At 44.6% G+C, this 24424-nt stretch overlaps 1 protein-coding gene across 15 annotated transcripts in view; it reads right to left on the minus strand.

Moving 5' to 3' along the window:
• Positions 1 to 24424, minus strand: part of LOC137423172 (upstream stimulatory factor 2) — a 119471-nt gene that overhangs the window by 16879 nt on the left and 78168 nt on the right. For 12 of the 15 annotated variants that reach the window (XM_078774625.1, XM_078774619.1, XM_078774627.1 and 9 more), the window contains one exon: positions 3650 to 3698. In XM_078774625.1, the coding sequence (XP_078630751.1) occupies positions 3650 to 3698 (49 nt within the window). Of the gene's footprint in view, positions 1 to 3649; positions 3715 to 24424 lie in introns of all 15 variants that reach the window. The other 3 variants (XM_078774618.1, XM_078774620.1, XM_078774626.1) reach the window with 1 other exon arrangement.

The following is a 24424-nucleotide window of genomic DNA, read 5'->3' on the forward strand; positions in this document are numbered from 1 at the left end:
CGAACAGCATAAAGAAGCAACTGGTGCCAGAATTGAAAGAGACACATCCGACCTCTCGAAGATAAGCACAAAGCTGAACGCATTTTCACCCTTCTCCTCGGATCCTGCATGAAGGAATGTCATCAATGGTATTGTGGCGAACGAAGACATCAACGTGCATGAATATGAATCTGTTGGGAACAAAATCATCGAGAGAATGATTGGACAACCTGTGTTTTCCTTCTCCATCAAGAGGAAAGAGAAAGCCAAGACCCTGGGAAATTCAACTGCTGTCCAGGTTGCTCCTGACAGAACCATCGATCCCAGCTTGCTGTTCCAACGATTCCTGGTGGTATCCCGGACAGGTGATTTGTCACTTGAGGAAGTGATGAGTTTTGAGCTCAGTCCATACCCACCATCCCTCTTTGAGGACAACAAGATCTTGAGAAAGGCTGACAAACCTCAACTGGCTCAGGCTGTCAGTGACCACTGTACCAAGGCACTGGCATGTGAAGGAGCACCTGACACCACACCTTCAGCACACCTTCAGACTGAAAGGTATGTGCTTGATGGAGGATCCTTGCTGCACAACCTCAAGTGGAAGAAGGGAGATACGTATGGCAAAATAGCCAGAGCATATGCGGACTTCACAACAAAGCACTATGGGGCAGCAACTGTTGTCTTTGATGGCTATGGTGCAGGTCCTTCGATAAAGGATAACACTCAGCAGAGACGGGGACAAACCAACAGCTATCCGACTGTGGACTTCAGCAGAGAAACCGAATTTGACGGAAAGAGAGATGAATTCCTATCCATCGGCAGTAACAAGCAACAACTGATCACCTTAATAGGTGATCAGCTGAAGGAAGTGGGCTGCACAGTTATTCAGGCAGAAGGGGACGCTGATGTGGACATTGCAAAGACAGCAGTAAACAGCACAATTCTGCATTCCACCACACTAATCGGAGAGGACACGGATTTGTTGATGCTTCTGCTCCATTACTGTATGGCAGATGGGAAACCACTATATTTCAGATCAGACAACCAGTCAAGAAGCAATCTGAAAGTATACGACATCAATCGGATGAAGCATCTTCTCAGGAATAAATTGTGCACTCAACTATTATTCCTGCACTCCTTCACAGGATGTGATTCAACGTCGCGTGTGTATGGCGTTGGGAAGAAATCAGTCTTTCAGAAACTCGTGAAAGATGATCAAGTCCTCGAGTTGTGTGCAGATACATTCACTTCGAGAGGCGTGAGCCTCGCTGAAATAGAGAACCTTGGCAGCCAAGCGATGACCGTTATATTTGGTGGGGAGAGCACATGTTCTCTGGCAGCCATGCGTTACAACATATTCACCAAGAAGGTCGCTGCTGCTAAGTCTTTCGTTACACCTGAACGTCTTCCCCCAACGGAATCTGCCACCAAGTTTCATTGTCTCCGAGTGTACTACCAGGTCATGGTTTGGATGGGGATGGAGAGTGACCTCGATCCTCTGGACTGGGGCTGGGGACTTGAAAACAATCGATTCGTACCCATCATGACTGCCATGAATGCTGCACCAGACACTCTTCTGAAGATGATACACTGCAACTGCACCACAGCTTGTGGTACGCCCCGTTGCAGCTGCAGAAAGAATGGGCTCCCATGTACGTCTGCATGTGGATCGTGCCAAGTGACGTGTTGTGACAATCCGCTAAATCAAGTCTCTGAGGAACTAGAGGACAGTGATGAGGATTGAACTGAGGCAGTGTAATGGACATAACATTCTTGGATGAAAACGTAACCTAAACTGTCATTATGTAACGTCCACGAATAAATATATCAGTGACACCTGGTGTTCAGTCATTTTGGTACTGACGGGCATTTTTTGACATAAAGATGAAGTTTTGCAGGTTTAATATTGAGCATCTTGCAACTGTCAATCTGTCATGATACACATGAAAAATACAATCTATACAGCAAAGATTATAAAATTTGGATTTACAAATAACAAAATTCAGAAATGAAATACAACTGAAAAAAAAGTAGATGAGACGGTACCTCAGTGGTATTGGACTGAGCATCCGATCACCAGGTCGCAGATTTGTATCCAGGCCTGCTCAGGATTGGGTTTCAAAGATATTTATCTATCATTAGACCCAGCATTCTCTTGGACCCAGCATTCTCTCGGTCTAGTTTATCATATGAGAGATGCACAAAAGTGACCCAACCATATCATTCATACATCATTGCCTTTCGAGATGGGGGATATATTATATAATGGACAATTTATTGATTTTTCGGTCTTGAATTTTTGCCGCCATCTTGGATTTCAGGTTAAATACTGCCCAGATCTGAAATTAAATGACACCAGTGGATTGCTCACCCCTTAAAACCATGGACTAGAACCAGCAATTATGTTTCTATCAGAATTATTGAAGAAGTTATAGCTGTTTTAGTGATTTCGAAGCCCGGCGGCGGCCATCTTTGAAATGACCCAGTTTTAACCCATTTCCGGAGGTCAGAGTTTGGGAGACTTTTTTTCTGTTGATCAGTATACCCAGTAGGAATGAAAACCACTGAGAACCTTTTGTTGCAATTTGTTGTGGGTCAGGTGGTATATCGACCTGCCTAGTTCTGAAGTGGCCAGCAGAGTCCAGATGTAAATCCCATTGAACACCTGTGGGGAGATCTGAAAACAGCAGTTGGGAGAAGGCACCCTTCAAATCTGGGAGAAATGGAGGTTTGCACAAGAAGAGTGGGCCAAACTGCCAGTAGAGAGGTGTAGGAAGCTTTCATGGCTATAGGAAGCGCTTGACTGCAGTTATTTTGTCCAAAGGCCGTGCTACCAAATATTAAGTTTCGGGTGTCAATAATTTTGTCAATGTCATTTCTTTTTATTTTCTGATTTAAAAGGATATATTAAGTTCTGAATTAAAAACAAAGGTTCTGTAATATTACCAGTGAAATAATGAATGGTGGAGACCAAATACTTTTCTCAATTTCAACTTATTTTTTAGAGAAAATTCTGAGTTCTTTGAAAAAGGTGCAAGGGTGCCAATATTATTGGCCACGACTGTACGTACGTATGCAGTAGAATCAAAGACAGCTTGGCTCATTTTCCCCAAATTTTGTATATGTGCTCAGGGTACCCAAGATCAGGTCATGGCCAAATAATGCATCACCCCCATTCCATACAAGGATGGGGAGAATACTTGCAATTTTTCCCTGTACACTTGGAATAGTGCAGGTGATTTAACCATGATCCCTTCCGAAGGGACCGGAATTTTTAGAACCGAGAGGGGGCACAACCAGAATCTTTATAAAAAGGGGAAGGTGTGCACAACCAGAATCTTTATAAAGGGAAGGGGGCTGTTCATATGGCATCGTGCAAAATATTTCACTGGCACCATAATTCACTCCTTGAAGGGGTCGGGTCTCACTAGCTTTAAAACACTGCCAAGTTATATTTTATATATTCTGGCGACAATGCCGAACTGCAATGTAAGTCCTTCATAGCTATGAGAATTGAGGAAAAACAGGCAGAAAATAATTGTGTGGAAAAAAACCCAATTAATTTTTTTTATTTACCATTCATGAATATTTGTACCACTGAACTATGATATACAGTACTTGTTTCACTAAACAACAAACAAAAAAGCAAACTATAAAAGGAATACATTACCATCACTGGGTGGGCTCCCTCCTCCAGCGAAAGGGCTTTGGATAACAGCCTGCAGACAAGAACGAACCAGAAATTTTAATTATGCCTTAAAAGCTGTAACCAAATTGACCTGTATAGTTTACAGCATATTATATGCATATGACATTTTATGATAGCTAAGTTAATAAAACAGATTCCTTTTTATGATGGCTGTGGCAATTTTAGTGATAACTGTGTGAAATAAATCTGTTTAAAAGATTATTTCAGTGAAGCACAAGCAACCAAACGATCTCCATTTGATGCATAAAATGTGGAGGTACAAGGAGTCAATAAATTACTCCACAACACTTTATCGAGTCCATAATGCAACATAGTGCTGGTCATTTTTCAACATGAGCCGCAAGGAACGTGATTCTTCTTCTTCTTCTTTTCCCTTTATAAACAGGTGATTCCTAACGGTTTCTATTCCTAACGGTGCCAAGCTTCTGCCCTGCCTCGACCACAATACTTCTTCCTCCACAGCTCTCTGTCCTCAACCATCTCTCTCCACTCTCCAACCACCCCCAGGTTATTGATATCCCTCCTCACACAATCTTTGCATCTCAACCTCAGTCTACCTCTTTTCCTCATACCTTGCTCTCTCAACATATCCGTTCTCTTTGCCATTCTCTCATCCTCTATCTGCACCAAGTGTCCAGCCCACTTCAGCCAGCTTTTTACCAATTTCCACGTTCAGCTAATATGCACATAAAAAAAATAAAAATCGCTGCCTCTCTGATAGAGCTAATACTATCTTCATTAATTTGTTAAATCTCAATGTCAGTTTATTGATGTTCGCAGCGTAGAAGCCTCGAGGGTTGGTGCATAGCCATTCCCAGACAGCCCTCGAGGAAATCCTCGTGCTGTGTGAAGTGTTTACTACATAGAGCCTCTTTCAAGGACCCAAACCGGTATGAGTATGAGGGGGCAAGGTCTGGGCTGTACGACATGTCTGGAACAACTTCACACTTACATTGGTGATGGTGCCTCCTGTCATGCAGGTGGTGTGACATCTGACATTGCCCTATTGCAGAAGCGTACCCGGGACAGGATGGAGACAAGCATGTTTTCAATCACTGAAAAGACGACATCTGCAAATCTTGTTTCCCATTGGTGGAGCTGCATGTTACACTGGTCACAGTCTGTTATTCGATGACAACAAGAGCGATCTAGAATGGCACTCGGTAGAGTGCATACCTCTGCCAGGCTGAACAATTTTACATTTTGGGTGTAAAGGTCTAAAGGTTCTTGGGGTCTAAACTGAATAAAAGGTCTGAAGATGTCGAAAGTATTGAAAGGGTCTTAAAGGTAAAAGGGGTCTGAAGGGTCTTGGGGATCTTAAGGATCTTGTGCATCTTGGGGTCGAATGGGTCTTACAGCTATTTGGGGGTATTTTGGGACATTTGGGACTTTGAGGTCTTTAGAGTCATGAAGGATCTTCGGGTTCTTTTAGGGTCTTTTGCCTCTTCGGGGTATTTTGGGACTTTGAAGTCTTTTTTCTTTCTTTCTCCCGGGTATTTTGGGTATTTAAGAGTGGATGGGTTCTTGTGGGTCCTATGGGTCTTCAGGATTTTAAAGAGTCTTCAGGGTATTTTGGGTCTTTGAGGGATTTGGGGTCTTTGGGGTTCTCTGGGTCTTTCAGTTCTTCTCGATCTTTTGATTCCTTGGGGTCTTTTGGGTCCGAGGGACCTTTTAGGTTTTCGGGGTATGTTTTGTAAAACATCAATATCATGCTATTATCATTGTGTTGATATTACTTTTGTTATTAAAAGCTGCCAGGGAAAACACCACAATAAGCAAGATTGGATAAGTAACGACCGAATGTAATGCGGCCAAAAAAAAAAAAAAAAAAAAATCAGTCGGAAAACCCCCCATGGGGAGGAAAGAAAATTAAGTTGCTACAACCTCCATTGTATGACTCTTTGTCCTCCTGTCGAGTTTGGTTGAGATTGGATAGGTAACGACCGAATGTATTGCGGTCCAAAAAATTAGTCGGACAGACACACAGACACCAAATTTCGTATTTTAGTATGACTAGCATGGATTGGCTCGCTACAATCGCCTCACCACACGTCGCTACTGGGGTACACGTCGCTACTGGGGTACAGGCTTGTTTTAACTTATTATGAGACTGTGTATGACACCATGATATGTTAGATCAGGTCATCAAAAGGATCAGACTGTGCCTCACCATTCTCAATTCGCCATCATAAAAATAAAAATGTATTTCCGTAAGGGTGCTGGGGGTGGGAGAGGGGGAGCAACATCGCAAGCCGCAACACCCTTTTGGGAGGTGGGATATTCTTTTTTAATAACATTAATATGATGCTATTATAATTTGTGTTGTTATTTTGTTATAAGAAGCGGTCTTGGGAAAATGCCACAAAAAAAAAAAAAAAAAAAAAAAAGCCACGAAAACACCTTGGAAAAGCGTCAAGCGGCAGGAAAGGTCATGCTATTAACCATGGTGGGGTATATAGACTACAGTAGATCTTCGCTCAGGTGTGTTCGTCGACGCCATAAGCAGAGATTGCCTCACCGATGCCCAGATTTCTTTCAGTTTCGTGTTAAACAACAGCTGCGACCATTTAAAAAGGTAATAAAACATGTTTTTGGTATATAAAATTTATTTACAATTGGTAAAAGTTTTCTACAACATGGCACAATAACCTATTTATAAACAATTGACATGGCGATTGTCCAAGGAGGAAACTTATTGAGGAGGGGGGATATTATTAGTATTAATATTGCTTTGTCATAACATTAAGAAAAAGTTATAATTGAGTACCAGTTAACTGGTAATTCCCTGTGTGTCGCAAGAGGCGACTAACAGGGTTGGTGGCAGGAAGGGCATCCGGCCATAAAACATTGCTTCAAAAAGGGGACCATGGTGCCCGAAAAAGGCCAACCCCTGCTCTGCGGGGAAAAATGGTCTCTAAACGTGGTTCATAACATTAAGAAAAAAAAATATCCTATTATCATGAGTGTTATTGATTTTGTTATTAAAAGCACCTTGGAAAAACGCCACGATAAGCTATTTTAATACGGCAATACAACTCAACATGCAATCCCTTTGGTGGGGAAAAACCCCTTGGGGTGGGGGCCCCTCCGTTGTGTTACCGCCCCCCCCCTCCCCCCGAGTCTCCCTGTCAAGGTTGGTTGCAATTGAATATGTAATGATCGGATATATCTCGGACCGACCTAATATATTGCGGTCAAAAAAATAAAATCAGTCGGAGAAACACACAGGCACCAAATTGCATATTTTAGTACGATTACAGATTATAGTGTATGCGGTTATGTAGCAATTCATACAATGGTCAATTTTTCATATAGAATCTGGAAACGTGTGTTAATTCACTACCTTAGAACACATTGCACTGAAAATAAGCTGTTTCCAATTTTTCCAAGTAGCGCTTATGACAAAAATCCAAGATGGCCGCCACCGAGTGACGAAAATGGAATAATCGTCATATCATCGGTAATATTTATCATAGAGACCTGCACAATATATCGTTTTGTATGTTTTAAGGTACAACAAATCCATTGAAATAATGTATGATGTGAAAAAGTGAAAAGAAAAACAGATATTTGTCATATTGTACAAAATATAGGCGCCATAAATGACAATTTTGTCAGCATTTATAATTTTTTCCAAACTTCAATAAATAATGACAATTTCATATTTTCAGGCACAGTGTATGCAGTCGAAGACACTATAATAGAGAACTAACATCTTGACAAACATGATGTATCCACATTGATACGGTCACTCGTGTGCCTGATCCTACATATGTAGACCGGCAATATACGTATATGTTGTCTTTCACATGAAAGTTGTCGATTATAAATATGCGTTTCTTCTCTACTTGCAGATAAATCATGGCACAGACTGAAGAACCTGATGAGAAAAAGGCACGCACAGAAATAAACTATACACGATGCATAAAGTGTCAGACCTCCAAACAAGAGCAAGTGAAAGAACAACCACAATCTGAGGAACATTCAACGTACGAAAATTCTTGACAGCGGTCCGTTTGAGAGCAAGTTTTGGAAACAAGGTGTTCGTTACGCTCAGTGAAAAACTAATGAACTTGACAGCAAGTGACCTAAGTGACAAGCACGTTGTGTGGCACAGAACATGCTATGCGACAAGCACCAATAAAGAACATATCAAACGTGATGAAGAGTGGTATAACCGAGCCTGTGCAGCATCCGATGTTAGTCTTCTTCACAGAACCGTAGGGAGACCAACTACCTCATCGCACCATGGAGAATCTGAGGAAATGTCTGTGTCAGGAAAGTACACCCGATCGAAATCTACGAACTGCGATAAAAGCAAGTGCTTTTTCTGCCAAGGCAAAATTCAAGGTGCTTTGCATGCATGCCGGTCAAGAAATATTGGAACTCAGATACATGATATAGTGCAACAACAAACAACCCAGAGTGGAAAGTGAACTATGCTAACGTAATAACTGACAACGATGCATTGTAACAGGACATTGTGTATCACAAGCAGTGTATAACTGATCAGTGGCAACGTCTGAAGCGTAAACGTACTGGAGACACCGTGACCACAAAGACCCCTACCAGCATGACCAGTGACAACACCAATGATAGTGAAACTGTTCGCTATATAGCAGCCGAAATCGAGTTCTTTGCTGAAATACAGGAGCGTATCGAACAAGGAAAAATCATCCCCATCGACGAGGCAGAAAAGAACTATGTATCAAAGTTGAAACAACACAATATTGAATACAGCTCAACTTATTCAAATGCCCAAACAGCACGGAAATGGTTGAGACAGAAAATTGAGAAGAACGTCAAACTCATTCAGTTCACACTATTGCCGAATAAGCCTACTCTGATACATTCCAAAGCCGCACAAGACACAGCTGTTGGAGAAGCAGTACACAGACCTGACCCACAAGCTGACATGACAAAGATATTCGAGGCTTCCATGGTGCTACATAAATCGATCGAGCAGGCCAAGAAAGACCCATGGGTTTTCAACGGAAAGCTGGAAAACTCAGAAGATGCAGTTCCACATGAACTTCACAGCATGATTCTCTGGATCTTGAAGGGCGTGTGCACCGCAAAAACTGAAGCCCGAACACATGATTTGAATCAGTCAGCAATGGTCATCTCTCAGCAAATACTGCAAGCACACAAATCAAATCGTCAAGTATTGTACGACCCCAAATCGCCCGCTGCTGCTTTTCGGTCTACAGTGGAAACTCCAATAACGTTAGGCATTTCCTTATATTGTGATCACGAATGGAGAAGCCACAAATTGGCAAATATTCTGTCGCACGCTGGACTGGGAGTTCCATACGAAAGGGTAAAACAGTGCATAACTCAAATCTCTGAAGGTGTACAAGAGAACATGCAGCAGCACGATGGGAACTATGTACCACCAGGACTTCACAGACAGCGAAGACTCCGTTTCTCAATCGATAACGTTGATGCCAAGGTCGACACATCAGATGGTCGAAATTCATTCCATGCAACAGCAATGGCTGTCTACCAGAGAGAGCCATATATGGAAGAGACCATTGGTGTTGTGACAGAATGTGTAACACCCACACAGAACAAATCAGCGAGGTCTTTGAAAGATGTCCCCAGCACAATTCTACCTCTTATACAGAGCACCATAACAGGCAGCCCTAAGCCTCCAACCAGCCCGTGCTATCGTGATTTCAAGACAGGGAGGATTGAATATGAGCTATCAAGGTCTGAAGTGGATGATCTCGCCTGGTTGCTAATACGCAACTTCCATCGTGATGGTGACAATACAGTGAATACGCCAGGTTCACAATGCGAAGATTCACCAGCGAATAAAGTAAGCCATGAGGTTCCCCAGACCGTACCTGTTTGGGCAGCATATAACTCACTTACGCATACATCACATTCCGAGGTTGATTGGACAAGGTCCATTCACTGCCACTCATCAATGCACCAGCTCATGAGTGGACCACCCTTACCACGGCTCTTGTGCAACTCCATAAGCTCAATCAACTGATGAGGATTGACGACAGGCCTGACGAACCAATACTTGTGTGGCTGGACATGGACTTGTACAAAAGAGTGCGCAAACTCTGTTTCCTGGACCATCAGTTCAACGACAACATCATCGCGTGCCCCGGTCCTTTCCACATAGTTCTACGTTCCTTGAGGTGTCTCGGAGCAACAGTTGAAAGCAGTGGCCTGGATGAGGCATGAATCGAAGCCGGATTGTACAGTAGTGTAACAGTGATTCAAATACAAAACGGCAAACACCACAACCGAGCACTGGATGCACATCAGATCTCTCTGATCTCTGAGTAAGGAATAAATGTTGATGTTGGGACACTCTCCCATTGACTTACATGTTAATTTTCTTCAATAATAGTTCATTTTCTAAATTTTAGGGATATTTTCATCTCGCCTGGTTGCTAATACGCAACTTCCATCGTGATGGTGACAATACAGTGAATACGCCAGGTTCACAATGCGAAGATTCACCAGCGAATGAAGTAAGCCATGAGGTTCCCCAGACCGTACCTGTTTGGGCAGCATATAACTCACTTACGCATACATCACATTCCGAGGTTGATTGGACAAGGTCCATTCACTGCCACTCATCAATGCACCAGCTCATGAGTGGACCACCCTTACCACGGCTCTTGTGCAACTCCATAAGCTCAATCAACTGATGAGGATTGACGACAGGCCTGACGAACCAATACTTGTGTGGCTGGACATGGACTTGTACAAAAGAGTGCGCAAACTCTGTTTCCTGGACCATCAGTTCAACGACAACATCATCGCGTGCCCCGGTCCTTTCCACATAGTTCTACGTTCCTTGAGGTGTCTCGGAGCAACAGTTGAAAGCAGTGGCCTGGATGAGGCATGAATCGAAGCCGGATTGTACAGTAGTGTAACAGTGATTCAAATACAAAACGGCAAACACCACAACCGAGCACTGGATGCACATCAGATCTCTCTGATCTCTGAGTAGGGAATAAATGTTGATGTTGGGACACTCTCCCATTGACTTACATGTTAATTTTCTTCAATAATAGTTCATTTTCTAAATTTTAGGGATATTTTCATCTCGCCTGGTTGCTAATACACAACTTCCATCGTGATGGTGACAATACAGTGAATACGCCAGGTTCACAATGCGAAGATTCACCAGCGAATGAAGTAAGCCATGAGGTTCCCCAGACCGTACCTGTTTGGGCAGCATATAACTCACTTACGCATACATCACATTCCGAGGTTGATTGGACAAGGTGCACTGTGGATCAAAGGCAAGCTCTATTTGACTTGTGGATCAATGCATTCTTTGACGAAAATCCTACGCTGCAACAAAAATTGATGCCTGCAATGAAAACTGTGAGAAGCATGTTGTAGTGGGCTTGACGTCGCTGAGACACATCGCCAACTGGTCACTTTGGTTAACAACCTGGAACTGTCAAAGCTGTTGGAAGAGTTCGATCAGAAGAATGACAAGTATCCCATGTACAAATGGGCCCGCATTTACATGAAGCAAGTGAGAAACCTGCTCCAGTTCATGAGAGGCACTCGGGATCGTAACTGGCTCTTGCAACTCGCTTCTCTAGAAAAGATGCGTGTCTACTTTTTCGCATTCAACAGGCATGACTATGCCCAGAACATTCAAGATCACATAGCGCACATGTACCAACTTGAAACCAGCCATCCACGTATATGGAATGACCTGCAAAGTGGAGACTTTGTCATCAACACCAATCCCATTGCGTTCACATCCATCGGCCCTGATCAAGCTCAGGAGCATCTGAACAAAGTACATAAAGGTGATGGTGCCATTTCTGGTATAACAACTGATCTTCAAGGTTTGCTGAAGTACTGCCTGAGTTCGCCAGAACTCGCAAGGCTTGCTGGAGAGACAGAACGCATGCTGGGCATGTCGGAAACCAGAGCAAAGAAGCACCATCAGCATTCTTCAGTTAAAACCAAACGACAAGAACAAGCAGTAAGGCAACTGAAGAGTGTATTGTCAACATCAAACCCATTCACCACAGCAAAGAATGAAGATGGTTCCGAGTTGAAGCTGGTCAATCTCGTGACGAAGAGGATAATTCCTGCATCAGTACAGCACGACGTTCTGGACGTGGAGACGCGTGGGAACAAGGCATTTGCCACACACGCAGAAGAAAGAGTCAATGGTGAGAAAAACATGTGGGACAAAATGTCAAAACTGAAGTATCTGACTTGGAATGATGGATGCAAAGCTGTTAATCTCAAGACATCATCAGAGGTGGTCAGCTTGAAAGCGACGAACTCCCTGTTTGTTCGCTTGCTCCTTATCGCAAAATCTTCACGAGAACTCGATCTGGAAGATATCGTAGGAAAGCATGAATTTGCTAGTTTCAACGCTACACTAATGAAGCCAGATGGTTCTCCACTGCCAACTACCAACAAGTCTAGCCTCATTCACGAAATTGAGAGCATGGTTCCAGAGTCAGCAATGTCTGCCCCGTCTCAAACATCCACTGGAGAGTTCACCACCCAACATTGCCCGACCAGCATCATAATTGATGGCATGGCTCTCTTGCAGGAGACGGTTGTCTACAAAGGCCAAATTAAAACCTGTAAAGATCTGCTGGACTGCTTTGTTCGAAGTGTTGACAGTAAATCGGTCGGTTACGTGGACACATACCTAGTATTTGACAACTACAGCATCAACAATTCGCTGAAGGAGAGGACCAGACATCTTCGTACGGCAGGGAGAACGCAGGACAAGGGGTATAAAGTAGACAATACCACACGCATAAAAGACATCAAGTCCTTTTTGAGCACCAAGGAAACCAAAGCCAATGTTGTGTTGTATCTTGCACAAAATGCTGTTCGATTGTGCAAAGTGCCAATCACCACGCACACCCAGAAAGACGTCCTTTCTTCCCAGCCAAATATGGTGAGCATTCCGAGTACACAAGAGGAAGCCGATACACTGTTAATCTTGTATGCAGCGGCAGCGAGTCGTCTGGGCAATACTGTGCACATATATTCTTGTGATACCGATGTGTTAGTGCTTGCTCTACGAAGAGTACCTGATCTGAAGCCGGATAGCGTTATCATCATGGGAACCGGAGATCGACGACGGAAAATCAAACTCAAGCCCATCTATGTTGCTTTGGGCGCAGACAGAGCAGCGGCTTTACCGGGATTGCATGCACTGACTGGTAGTGATACCACTGGCCACATCCAAGGAAAGGGAAAGTCATCGTGCTTCAAAATCTTCATGGAGGCAGACGAAGATGTTATCAGCGCTCTTGCTGGGCTTGGCGTTGGAGTGTACCCAAGCCCAGAGGTGTTGTCTGGATGTGAGAAGTTTGTGTGTCAGCTGTTCAACTCTGGGTTTGCATCCGCCAAGGCACTGAGGTGGCACATGTTCAAGCAGCTGAAGGGTAACCAAGGTGTGGAGAAGCTACTTCCGACTCAAGGATGTATCACTGAGCATATATTGCGTGCACACCTACAGGCTAACATATGGTTGCAAGACTTGGTAGCTGCACCGATCCTACTGGATCCAGTTACTATGGGATGGCGACAACTGGAAGACGGCCACTATATCCCAGTAGTCTCAAAAGTTGCCGCGGCGCCAGAGGCCGTGGTGGAACTTGTGAAGTGTTCCTGTGTCGCCAGTAAGTGCAGTGGACGGTGTTCTTGTAAGGCCCATAACCTAGCCTGCACAGAGCTCTGCAAATGTCAAGGAGCCGAGGACACATGCAACAATGTCGCAATTGATGAGATTTCCAGCGATGACGAGGAAACTGACGACTTGGATGACTAATCTCAAAACACTCACATACCTGGCACTCTCGTTGTTTGAAAACTGCCCACTTTGTATTTGTTGCGTTTATTTGCCAGCATATTAAGTTATGTTACGTCCCTGAGAACGTTCATTTTGTGGATATCTGACTGTTATCGTGTTTTTGTTTTATTCACAAAAGTTAATAATGCTTATTGGAGTTAACTTTAGCTACACTTGTCCAAGCAGATTGTTTTTATTATCTCTGAATGTGCTATAATGGGAAAATTATAGCAATTTCTTTATTTTAACAAATTTATGGCGGCCATCTTGGATTATGGTGACTGCATATGCATAAAAAATTGGAAACAGCTATTTTTGTGTTCACTGTGAAAATAGGAAGTAAAAAAGTACAAGTTTCCAGATTCTATATGAAAAATTGACCAAATTACACAATAACATACACTATTATGTAGCAATAATTTTTCCAAACTAATTTTTTTTTTCACAACTGAAGAAATCAAACTAAACAGTTATAGTTGAAGGAGGTTACATGTCAGGAATACCTGCAAAGTCAGGACTTGGTGGAAGCACCTTTTGCAGCAATGACTGCCATGAGTCTTTTTGGATCAGTCTCTACCAGCTTTACACAGTGAGATGGTGAAATCTTTGCCCAGTCTTCAAGTAAAAATTGCTCTAGCTCTGCTAAGTTTGATGGGATCGTCGATGGACTGCAATCTTAAAAATGCTTGCCATAAATGTACAATAGGTTTCGAGTCAGGTCGTTCACTGGGCCACTCAAGAACATTAATTTTATTCTTATTCAGCCACTTCAGTGTGGCTTTAGCTTTGTGTTTCGGATCATTGTCCTGCTGAAATGTGAATCTCCTAACCATTTTCAGATTCATGGCTGTCTCAAGCAGGTTTTCATCAAAGATTCTCCTGTACTTTGCACCATCCGTTGCCCCTTCTATCCTGACAAGCTTGCCAGTCCCTGCTAAAGAAAGGCAGCCCCATAACATGATGCTGTCACCACCATGCTTGACAGCAGGCAAACAATTAAATGACCTTTCAAACAAATACTTTGCTGCTGAAGTGATTTATAGTTGATTAGGCAAAGAGTTTGAATACTTATGCAACTGAGAATCATCTGATTTTCTCTATTAAGCTAACCTATTCACATTTTATCTCCATTTTTTTCCTTTATAATTTTGAAGTAGATTGTGAAAAGTCTATATATTAAGTTTTACTTTAAAGCATCATGAAATAAGCTCAGGTGACATCAAAATGTCAAAACTTTGGAGGGGTGAATGAATACTTTTGCAGGCCACTATATACAGACTTGGCATTTAATGTGGAATTTTTTTTTTTCTTGACTTTGGTTTACTTTCCTAACTCAGTATATCAATCTGGTGAGTTTCTTTTACACTTTGGTGATTTATTTGTTGAAAGAACCATGTCACTGATTGTCTGTCGCAGCAAGAAGTCAACAACAGGATTATATCACAGGTGGCGTGGCAAAATGTACGGACAGGTGCATTTGACGATTGGCTTCACAGTCAGGAAAACAAGGGTTGTTGCGTTCTGTATTAGTGGAAAACAACTGCTGCACATCTCCAAAAGTTATTGCTGCTTCCTCTGGAGATGGTCCGTCAACTCGACAATGCTGTTTGTCATGGAGTGGTGGCTTTACGAAATTACGGCATGAAACAGCGTGCTATTTGCTCGGCAGTATGGCATCACTCAAGGTCAGGTGTCAAAGATCCTGAAACAAAATGCTCAGAGGGGTGTCCCTACTCCAATACCGAGGCCAGGACGTCCCGCAGAACCACAAGGAGGGATGATCGCCAGCTGCACCGGTTAGTCCGCAATGGCCGTACCAAGTCAGCTAATCGGCTTAGGGCTGAGTGGCAGCAACTGACAAATGTGCCTGTATCCAGAAGGCTAGTCAACCAACGACAGGTTCAAGCGTCCCCTGAGAAAGCCACCCCTGACCAGACAACACCGCCAGCACCGATTGCAGTGGGCCAGAGAGCACCGTCAATGGCAGCCAGGACACTGGAATCACGTGATCTTCAGTGACGAGTCTAGATTTCTGGTCTGTCGTCAAGATGGCCGCGTCCGAGTGCGCAGACAAGTGCATGAAGCCTACAACAAAGATTGTATAGTGCCAAGAGTCCAAGCTGGAGGTGGTGGGGTGACCGTTTGGGCTGCTTTTCATGTAGGGGGCAAAACTGACCTGGTTGTTCTGAATGGAAACCTGAACCAGTTCAAGTACAGGGCCATTCTGGAAGAAACATTGCTTCCATTTGCTCGTGCAGCCTTTCGAAGAAACTTTGTCTTCCAAGATGACAATGCACGGCCTCATCGTGCTCGCATGATCCAACACTTTCTTGCTGACCGTGATGTAGAGCATATGGAGTGGCCTGCCATGTCCCTGGATATTAATCCGAGAGAGAACTTGTGGGCAGAATTAACGCGTCAAATCGACCACTTGGACCAGCAGCCTACCTCTGTGCGTGAATTGCAGCAGACTATTGTCACTGCATGGCAAGCAATTCCTGTCCAAACCTTGGCAAATCTCGTGAACAGCATGCCTCAACATGTACGTGCTCTCCTGAATGCTCGTGGGGGTTACACGAAGTACTGAACTGTAATTTTACTGCCCGTAATCCCAGTCGTAATTTAACTTTTGTTTTTGTAAAAAAAAAATTGGCGAATGTGCAAAATAAAGAGATACTTCTGGAAAACGTACAGAAGTTTAACACAGTACTGTCCATGAATTGAGTTCGATATCAGTTTACATCACTTTGAAGGATCAATTTATTTGTTTCGAAATGTCAAATGTGGTTTTTGTTTCTTTTAAAGGTCACATTAACAAAATCTAGAATAATTTCAACATAATTCCAATGAACTTTTGGTTCTAAGACATCTTGAAAAGTAAGTTCACCCCCACAAAAAAAATATTCCATATTAAATGCCAAGTCTGTATGTATGTATGTATGTATATATGTATATGTATATGTATATGTATATGTATATGTATATGTGTATATAATATATATATCTATATATCTATATATCTATATATCTATCTATCTATCTATCTATCTATATATATATATATATATATATATATATATATATATATATATATATATATATATATATATATATATATATATATATATATATCTCTATATATATCTCTATATATAAAGGAGGAGTGTCTGTGTGTGTGTGTGTGTGTGTGTATATGTGTGTCTGTCTGGATGTCCGCTTAAAACTCAAGAACTACACATCGGAGAAACGTTTTGGACACAGATTCGGAATCAGCATAAAATCCCGGTGGTTTTAGGCTACGTTTTATTTTAATATCAATGGTTTAAAAAAACCGCGCCATCTGCAATTCCATGGTGTAGTTTGTGGCGGCGTAGACGTTCGGGGTGTATTGCAATGGTTTGTCGGGTTTGGCTGTGGGTCCAGAATAGCTCCAATTTCCTTTGGTGCTTCTACGTTTATTTTGATTCTTCTGTTACAACGCCTTCCTTATCTACCTTATATCCCCCCGACGAGGCCTCTACATAATTTCATGCGGCAGAATTTCGTGCATTTTGAGTGAAAGCAGTGAGACGAAGTTGAAGGAGGAAGAAGAGGCGCGATCACTCTGGAGGCCTTGATCGTGAGTGGAAATGGCGGGAATTGCGTTTGTATCACAAAGTAAAGGATTTGCATTCATTTCTGAACTTTCATTGGTGGATTGTTATACATCTGCATTATTTTTCATAAAGAAACTTTATGTTGAACTTGAAGGCTCCAAGCACGGACTCTATATATAGCCCTCATTGAGGTAAAAATAATATAAAAGTAAAAATCCTGCTATCGCTTGCCAAGCTAGCCGTGCCCCTCTCGCCTCCTCCCCCTCCCTCCTCTTCTCCCCTCTCCTCCTCCCCCTCCCTCCTCTTCTCCCCTCCCCCTCTTCTCCCTGCCCCCCTCTTCTCCCCTCCCCCCCTCCTCTCCCCTCCCCCCTTCTTCTCCCCTCCGCCTCACCCTCTCCTCCCCCTCACCCTCTCCTCCCCCTCGCCCTCACCCTCTCCTCCCCCTCGCCCTCTCCTCCCCCTCGCCCTCTCCTCTCCTCCCCCCCACCCTCTCCTCCCCTCCCCCCACCCTCTCCTCCCCTCCCCCCACCCTCTCCTCCCCTCCCCCCACCCTCTCCTCCCCTCCCACCCACCCTCTCCTCCCCCCTCCCCCCCTCTCCTCCCCTCCCCCCTCCCCCCCTCTCCTCCCCTCCCCCCCTCTCCTCCCCTCCCCCCCTCTCCTCCCCTCCCCCCTCTCCTCCCCTCCCCCCACCCTCTCCTCCCCTCCCCCCACCCTCTCCTCCCCTCCCCCCACCCTCTCCTCCCCTCCCCCCCATTCCCCTCCCCTCCCGTTCCCCTCCCCTCCCCTCCCGTTCCCCTCCTCTCCCCTTCCCCTCCCCTTCCGCCTCCCGTTCCCCTCCTCTCCCCTTCCCCTCCCTCCTCTTCTGCCCTCTCCTCCCCCTTCCTCCTCTTCTCCCCTCCCCCCCTCTTCTCCCCTCCCCCCCTCTTCTCCCCTCCCCCCCTCTTCTCCCCTCCCCCCTCTTCTCCCCTCCCCACCCTCTCCTCCCCTCCCCACCCTCTCCTCCCCTCCCCACCCTCTCCTCCCCAATTCCCCTCCCCTCCCCATCCTCCTCCCCTCCCTTCCCCCGCCCGGCAATGCCGGGTACTTCCCATGGCCAGCTGTACGTGGGCTGCTCGAGGGTTGGAAAACCAAGCAATCTTTATGTCTTGGCACCAAGTAAGAAAACCAGAAATGTATACCAAGAGGTTTTGAGAAATTGAAAATTGACAAAACGTCATGGAGGAAATGTACTGTGATATTGCTCTAAAATATACATGTTCTTTTCATCATATATTTGTATTATTCTTATTCAACCCGGGCGAAGCCCCCCGTCCCCCCTCCCCTCCCCTCCCCCTCACCTCCCCCCTCCCCCTCCAGTCCCCCCTCCCCCTCCCCCTTCCCTCCCCCTCCCCTCCCCCTCACCTCCCCCCTCCCTCCTCTTCTCCCCTCTCCTCCCCCTCCCTCCTCTTCTCCCCTCCCCCCTCCCCTCCCCTCCCCTCCTCCCCTCCCCCCTCACCCTCCCCCCTGCCCTTACCTCCCCTCCCCCCTAACCCTCACCTCCCCCCTCCCCCTCCCCTCACCTCCCTCTCCCCCTCAGCTCCCCCCTCCCCCGCCATTCCCCCCTCCCCCTCCCCTTCCCCCTACCCCCTCCCTCCTCCTCCTCCCCCTCCCTCCTCTTCTCCCCTCCCCCCCTCTTCTCCCCTGCCCCCCTCTTCTCCCCTCCCCACCCTCTCCTCCCCTCCTCCCCCGTTCCCCTCCCCTCCCCATCTTCCTCCCCTCCCTTCCCCCACCCGGCAATGCCGGGTACTTCCCATGGCCAGCTGTACGTGGGCTGCTCGAGGGTTGGAAAACCAAGCAATCTTTATGTCTTGGCACCAAGTAAGAAAACCAGAAATGTTGTATACCAAGAGGTTTTGAGAAATTGAAAATTGACAAAACGTCATGTAGGAAATGTACTGTGATATTGCTCTTAAATATACATGTTCTTTACCTTCGCAAAAGCGGAAGGTTATGTTTTGATCGCTGTGTATTTATTTGTATGTCTGTGTGTGTGTGTGTATGTTATTCGCATAACTCAAAAAGTATTCAACCGAATTGCATGAAATTTGGTGGGATGATTGGTTATTATACGGGACACATTTGATTAGATTTTGGGAGCAATCGGGTCAAAGGTCAAGGTCAAGGTCACGAAAAGGTCAAAATCGTATTTTTGTTGTTCTGTTCCCTACACTCCCATGCCAAGTACAGAACAGTAGCTGCGGCGAAGGTATGCGCTCTACCGAGTGCCCGTTCTAGTTTCACCATATATTTGTATTATTCTTATTCAACCCGGGCGAAGCCGGGTACCTCAGCTAGTATATATATAAAGGAGGAGTGTGTCTGTCTGTCTTGATGTCCGCTTATAACTCAAGAACTACACATCGGAGAAAAGTTTTAGACACAGATTCGGAATCAGCATAAAATCCCGGTGGTTATAGGCGACTTTTTATTTTAATATCAATGGTTTAAAAAACCGCGCCAGCTGCAATTCCGTGGTGTAGTTTGTGGCGGCGCTATTGCCCCTTTCCGATCCCATGATGCATTGCGGTTCCGGTTCGTGATGAGGTCTATGCACTATCACCGACACTTTTCCACCTTTTCCATACCTTTTAATCAGATTTACCTTATCGTCCATCGTAACCACATTACGCTTGGAAACACTAGCATTATCCTTCTTCGGACCCATGGCTAACACAGACAGAGTAAAGGAATACTGTACGTCGCCTCTGTTGTGAATGCAAAGCAGCGGTTGCGCGTACGTACAGTATACTGTACGTACATATTTATATATTTTTAATGTGCTTTTTATTGTATTTTAAATTGTTTTTTAGCTTCTTTTATTGTTAATTTATGTACTTTTATTTATTTTAAATATATCTTTAAGGAAAACAAATGTTTTCACGTCCGTAGGAGTGACGTAAAGTCGCACATAATGACAAAATGCACGCCATTTTTTCGCGCCAAGAACGAATACACGGTTTTTTGTTTAAGTTGAGATTTTATTCGAATTCAAATTTCATTAAATTCCAACTGTTGGAAACAATAATTATTTCAACTGTTGGAAATATTTTTTTGGTTAACCAACGACGGTCGATTTAATCTCGACCTTCCCCAAATGCGGAAGAGTGTGGCGCTGCAGGAGCGTAGGTGAAACCCAGGAAATGCACGTTGGTGTTCACAGTGGAAATGCCCATGGACGGCATCGTGGTTAACGGCATCGTGGTTAACGGCATTGCTACGAATTCCTTCTGGGAATCTGACCCAAGCCACAATCTCCCAAACCCATATCCGTGCAAGTCCTTCTCTCCCAGACATGGTAATGACTAACGTACCCTCCGACCTCCCCTCATCCTGCTTCCAGGTCCTGGGCTCCTCTGGCTTTGCCGATTGTGAGAGTCCAAAGCTTTTTAGCTCCAGTCAGAGCTGACTCGGTGCTGCAAAGTCTGCCATTTCAATCGTTGTGGGACGGGTCGGGTGTTGTGGGCCGGGTCGGGTGTTGTGGGACGGGTCGGGTGTTGTGGGACGGGTCGGGTGTTGTGGGACGGGTCGGGTGTTGTGGGACGGGTCGGGTGTTGTGGGATGGGTCGGGTGTTGTGGGACTGGTCGGGTGTTGTGGGACGGGTCGGGTGTTGTGGGACGGGTCGGGTGTTGTGGGACGGGTCGGGTGTTGTGGGACGGGTCGGTGTTGTGGGACTGGTCGGGTATTGTGGGACGGGTCGGGTATTGTGGGACGGGTCGGGTATTGTGGGACGGGTCGGGTATTGTGGGACGGGTCGGGTACTGTGGGACGGGTCGGGTACGTGGGACGGGTCGGGTACGTGGGACGGGTCGGGTACGTGGGACGGGTCGGGTGTTGTGGGACGGGTCGGGTGTTGTGGGAACGGGTCGGGTGTTGTGGGACGGGTCAGGTGTTGTGGGACGGGTCGGGTGTTGTGGGACGGGTCGGGTGTTGTGGGACGGGTCGGGTGATGTGGGACGGGTCGGGTGTTGTGGGACTGGTCGGGTGTTGTGGGACGGGTCGGGTGTTGTGGGACGGGTCGGGTACTGTGGGATGGGTCGGGTACTGTGGGAGGGGTCGGGTACTGTGGGAAGGCTCGGGTACTGTGGGCCAGGTCGGGTATTGTGGGACGGGTGATGTTGAAGCGATCGTCAGAACGATGTTGTATCAAGACCAGAATCCCGCTCGGTTGACAGTCACACTGCCAAAGATAGGCAAAAGTGTCCTCAAGAGGCGGCTGGGAAATCACACCTTCGGGTATGGACGTTTAACGGCTCCCAATCGACGAACCGCAAATTCCCACTCAAAATCCACGTTACACACACACATCAAATTAACGTCTGGATGGTTGTGAAAATGGTTGAAGTGAGGTGAAGAACCTGGAGCGATGCGAAATCAGGCGCGAGATAAAACAGCCAACGGTCCGTTCTCGAGACGTAACGGCACTCTAATGATTCTCTTCGGAATCAACCACAAAACCTGTCACGCAGGTTTATCTGTCACAGCGATAACAACTCTGTCGCAGGAATCCCTTTCCCAGGAAACCCCAAGGTTAACCAGAAATGTATACCAAGAGGTTTTGAAAAATTGAAAATTGACAAAACGTCATGTAGGCAATGTACTGTGATATTGCTCTAAAATATACATGTTCTTTTCATCATATATTTGTCTTATTCTTATTCAACCCGGGCGAAGCCGGGTACCTCAGCTAGTACATACATATATATATATATATATATATATATATATACAGTGATCCCTCGTTTATCGCGGGGATTACGTTCCAGAACCCCCCGCGATAGACGAAAATCCGCAAAGTAGCGACCATATTTTTATTTTATTATTTATATATATTTTAAAGCTTTATGACCCTCCACACACTCTTATTAACCTTTCCCATACTCTTATAAACACTTCCTATACTCTTAAACACTTTTTACACTCTAAAACAGACGTAATTTTAACAACATATAAAATTCTAATGGGTACTCACCATTGAAGATACTGTAGCTACCCATGGGTCCCCCAAGCAAGACCAGCATCAGAATCTCCTTGCTCCAGCCGGTGACGTCACCGGTGGGGATCCCCGGCGCCAGAGTGGCTGGTCACGTGACCGCTAAAGCGTGCCACGCGTGCGGGTATAATCAGCTACACCTGTTGATCACGTGACCACCGAAGCACGCCACGCTTGAGAGGCGTGGCTTTCGGTTTCTGGTTGTGCTTTATAATGCAGCCCGATAAACGGGCTTTTCAGTGTTCCCGAGTTGGTTTTGAGAATAAATATCTTCTCGGACGAGTTTGTGTCTTGCCCGTCATTTCGTCCGTATCAAGCAAGAGCCCCGGCTCTTCAATACTACAACTTGCGTGATGAAGATGATGATGAATTAGCTGTGCAGTACTGATGACGATGAAGGTGATGACGATGATGAATGTACTGCACAGCCAGAAAGAGCATCACAGTTACCCATTACGTGGGTAACTAGCGCAAGTGGAAGCTGCCGCATCTGCGTTTTCTATACGCACGACTTTGTCTCTTTGTCTACTCTTCTACTGTACACTATGTACAGTATTTTATTTCTTGTAATATGTTTTAATTACTGTATTTTTCTTATTTTTTTACGTTTTTAAATTTTTTAGGCTAGAAAATGCTTATTTTACCACAAAAATATTTAAAATAATAGTATATAAAAATACATTTATACCGCAAAATCCCACGATATAGCGAAAAATCCACGATATAATTTTACATATACTAGCGAGAAAAACCCGCGATGTACCGAAGCCGCGAAAAGTGAACCGCAATATAGCGAGGGATGACTGTGTATATATATATATATATATGTATATATGTATATATACATACTAGAGTCCCTGTATATAGAGAGTTGTGTCAACTCAAATTTGGACGCCATTTTGTGTCTAAGTGTGTCGGATTAGATATACATGTACATTCGCGATATGGGGTGATATATTCTAAACCTGCTAAAAAAAATTTTACTACACATATTTAGTCTTATTATTACATACAGGTGATATTTGTTTTGTCAAAAACTCAGCTATTGCCATGAAAAAGAGCTGTGTGGTGATATTAAAAGTGGTATGGCAATGCATATTACAAGCCAACACTGCATATAAGAGCTAACATTATAAGTAAGACAAACCAATGCTGTCGTTCTCTGAATTTTAATAACTTTTAGAAAGGAGTGTGGGCATATCCAATATTTTTTAAAGGGTGCCGAGAGCAATTCCGGTGTAGGACTTCCAGCCGACATATAGTCTAACACACTTAAAACAAATTCTGTACGTGGTATTGCCATATTTCTAGAGTGTACAACTTTAATTTTATCGACATTTATATTCAATTTCCATTGTAATGATTTAACAAGCTGCAAGTCAGCTTCTGTCTCTGACATAAGGAAAACGTCATCGGCATCTAGTAAGATTGAAACGTTCATTTATTACTACACCCTTGCCCAGAACTCTGATGGATATTGCCTGATCGATTAATATGTTTCATAGCTGGCGACTTAATTATCACTTAATTTTCGACTGCGCCAAGCCGTAATTAAACAGAGAAAAAACTTTTAAAAATACCTGCAGTGTGCACGGTTCGTCTAGTCGAACAGATATGGAAAAGCACAGATAAGACGTCGTATTCACCATAACTTGTTTAATTTCACCAGGAACACGATGAGGCCAACACAGTAAACATTCAGTACAAAACTTGGTTCATACATTCAGTACAGAACATGATTCATACATTCAGACCGTAAGAAAACTCTGCCCGTAATACAACACTCTGACCAGACCAACACTTCATCCCACTACGTTCACTCCTCACAAGTGAAACTCATCACTACTCCGTTCACTCCTCACAAGTGAGACTCATCACTAATCCGTTCACTCCTCACAAGTGAGACTCATCACTACTCTGTTCACTACTCTCATATTGTATGTTTTGGGAACGATAGCTGTCACCAGGTTAAATATATAGGGATTGTCCAATGTGCAAAATCTTCCATCACTACAATTTGGCCATAAATCCCGGGGTGGGAAATATTTGAGCAAATATGCCACAAGACGCATGAGCACTGTACAAAGCAAACAATAACTCGTCAAATTTTGGACGTATGGATGACTGCACAACCCGCAAAAAAATTGAGCAGGTCCCCCCCTAAAATTGCTTTTAAGATTGCCGATTAGGCTAAAGATTTTAAACCAAAAAAATAACTTGCCTCGGAATAAGTTTTGAATGGACGGACAGACAACTGAAAACAAAACGGACCATGGGTTTCCCACCCCT

Source organism: Myxine glutinosa, chromosome 3, assembly GCF_964187855.1.
Source record: "Myxine glutinosa chromosome 3, kmMyxGlut1.1, whole genome shotgun sequence".
In the NCBI taxonomy this organism is placed as follows: domain Eukaryota; kingdom Metazoa; phylum Chordata; class Myxini; order Myxiniformes; family Myxinidae; genus Myxine; species Myxine glutinosa.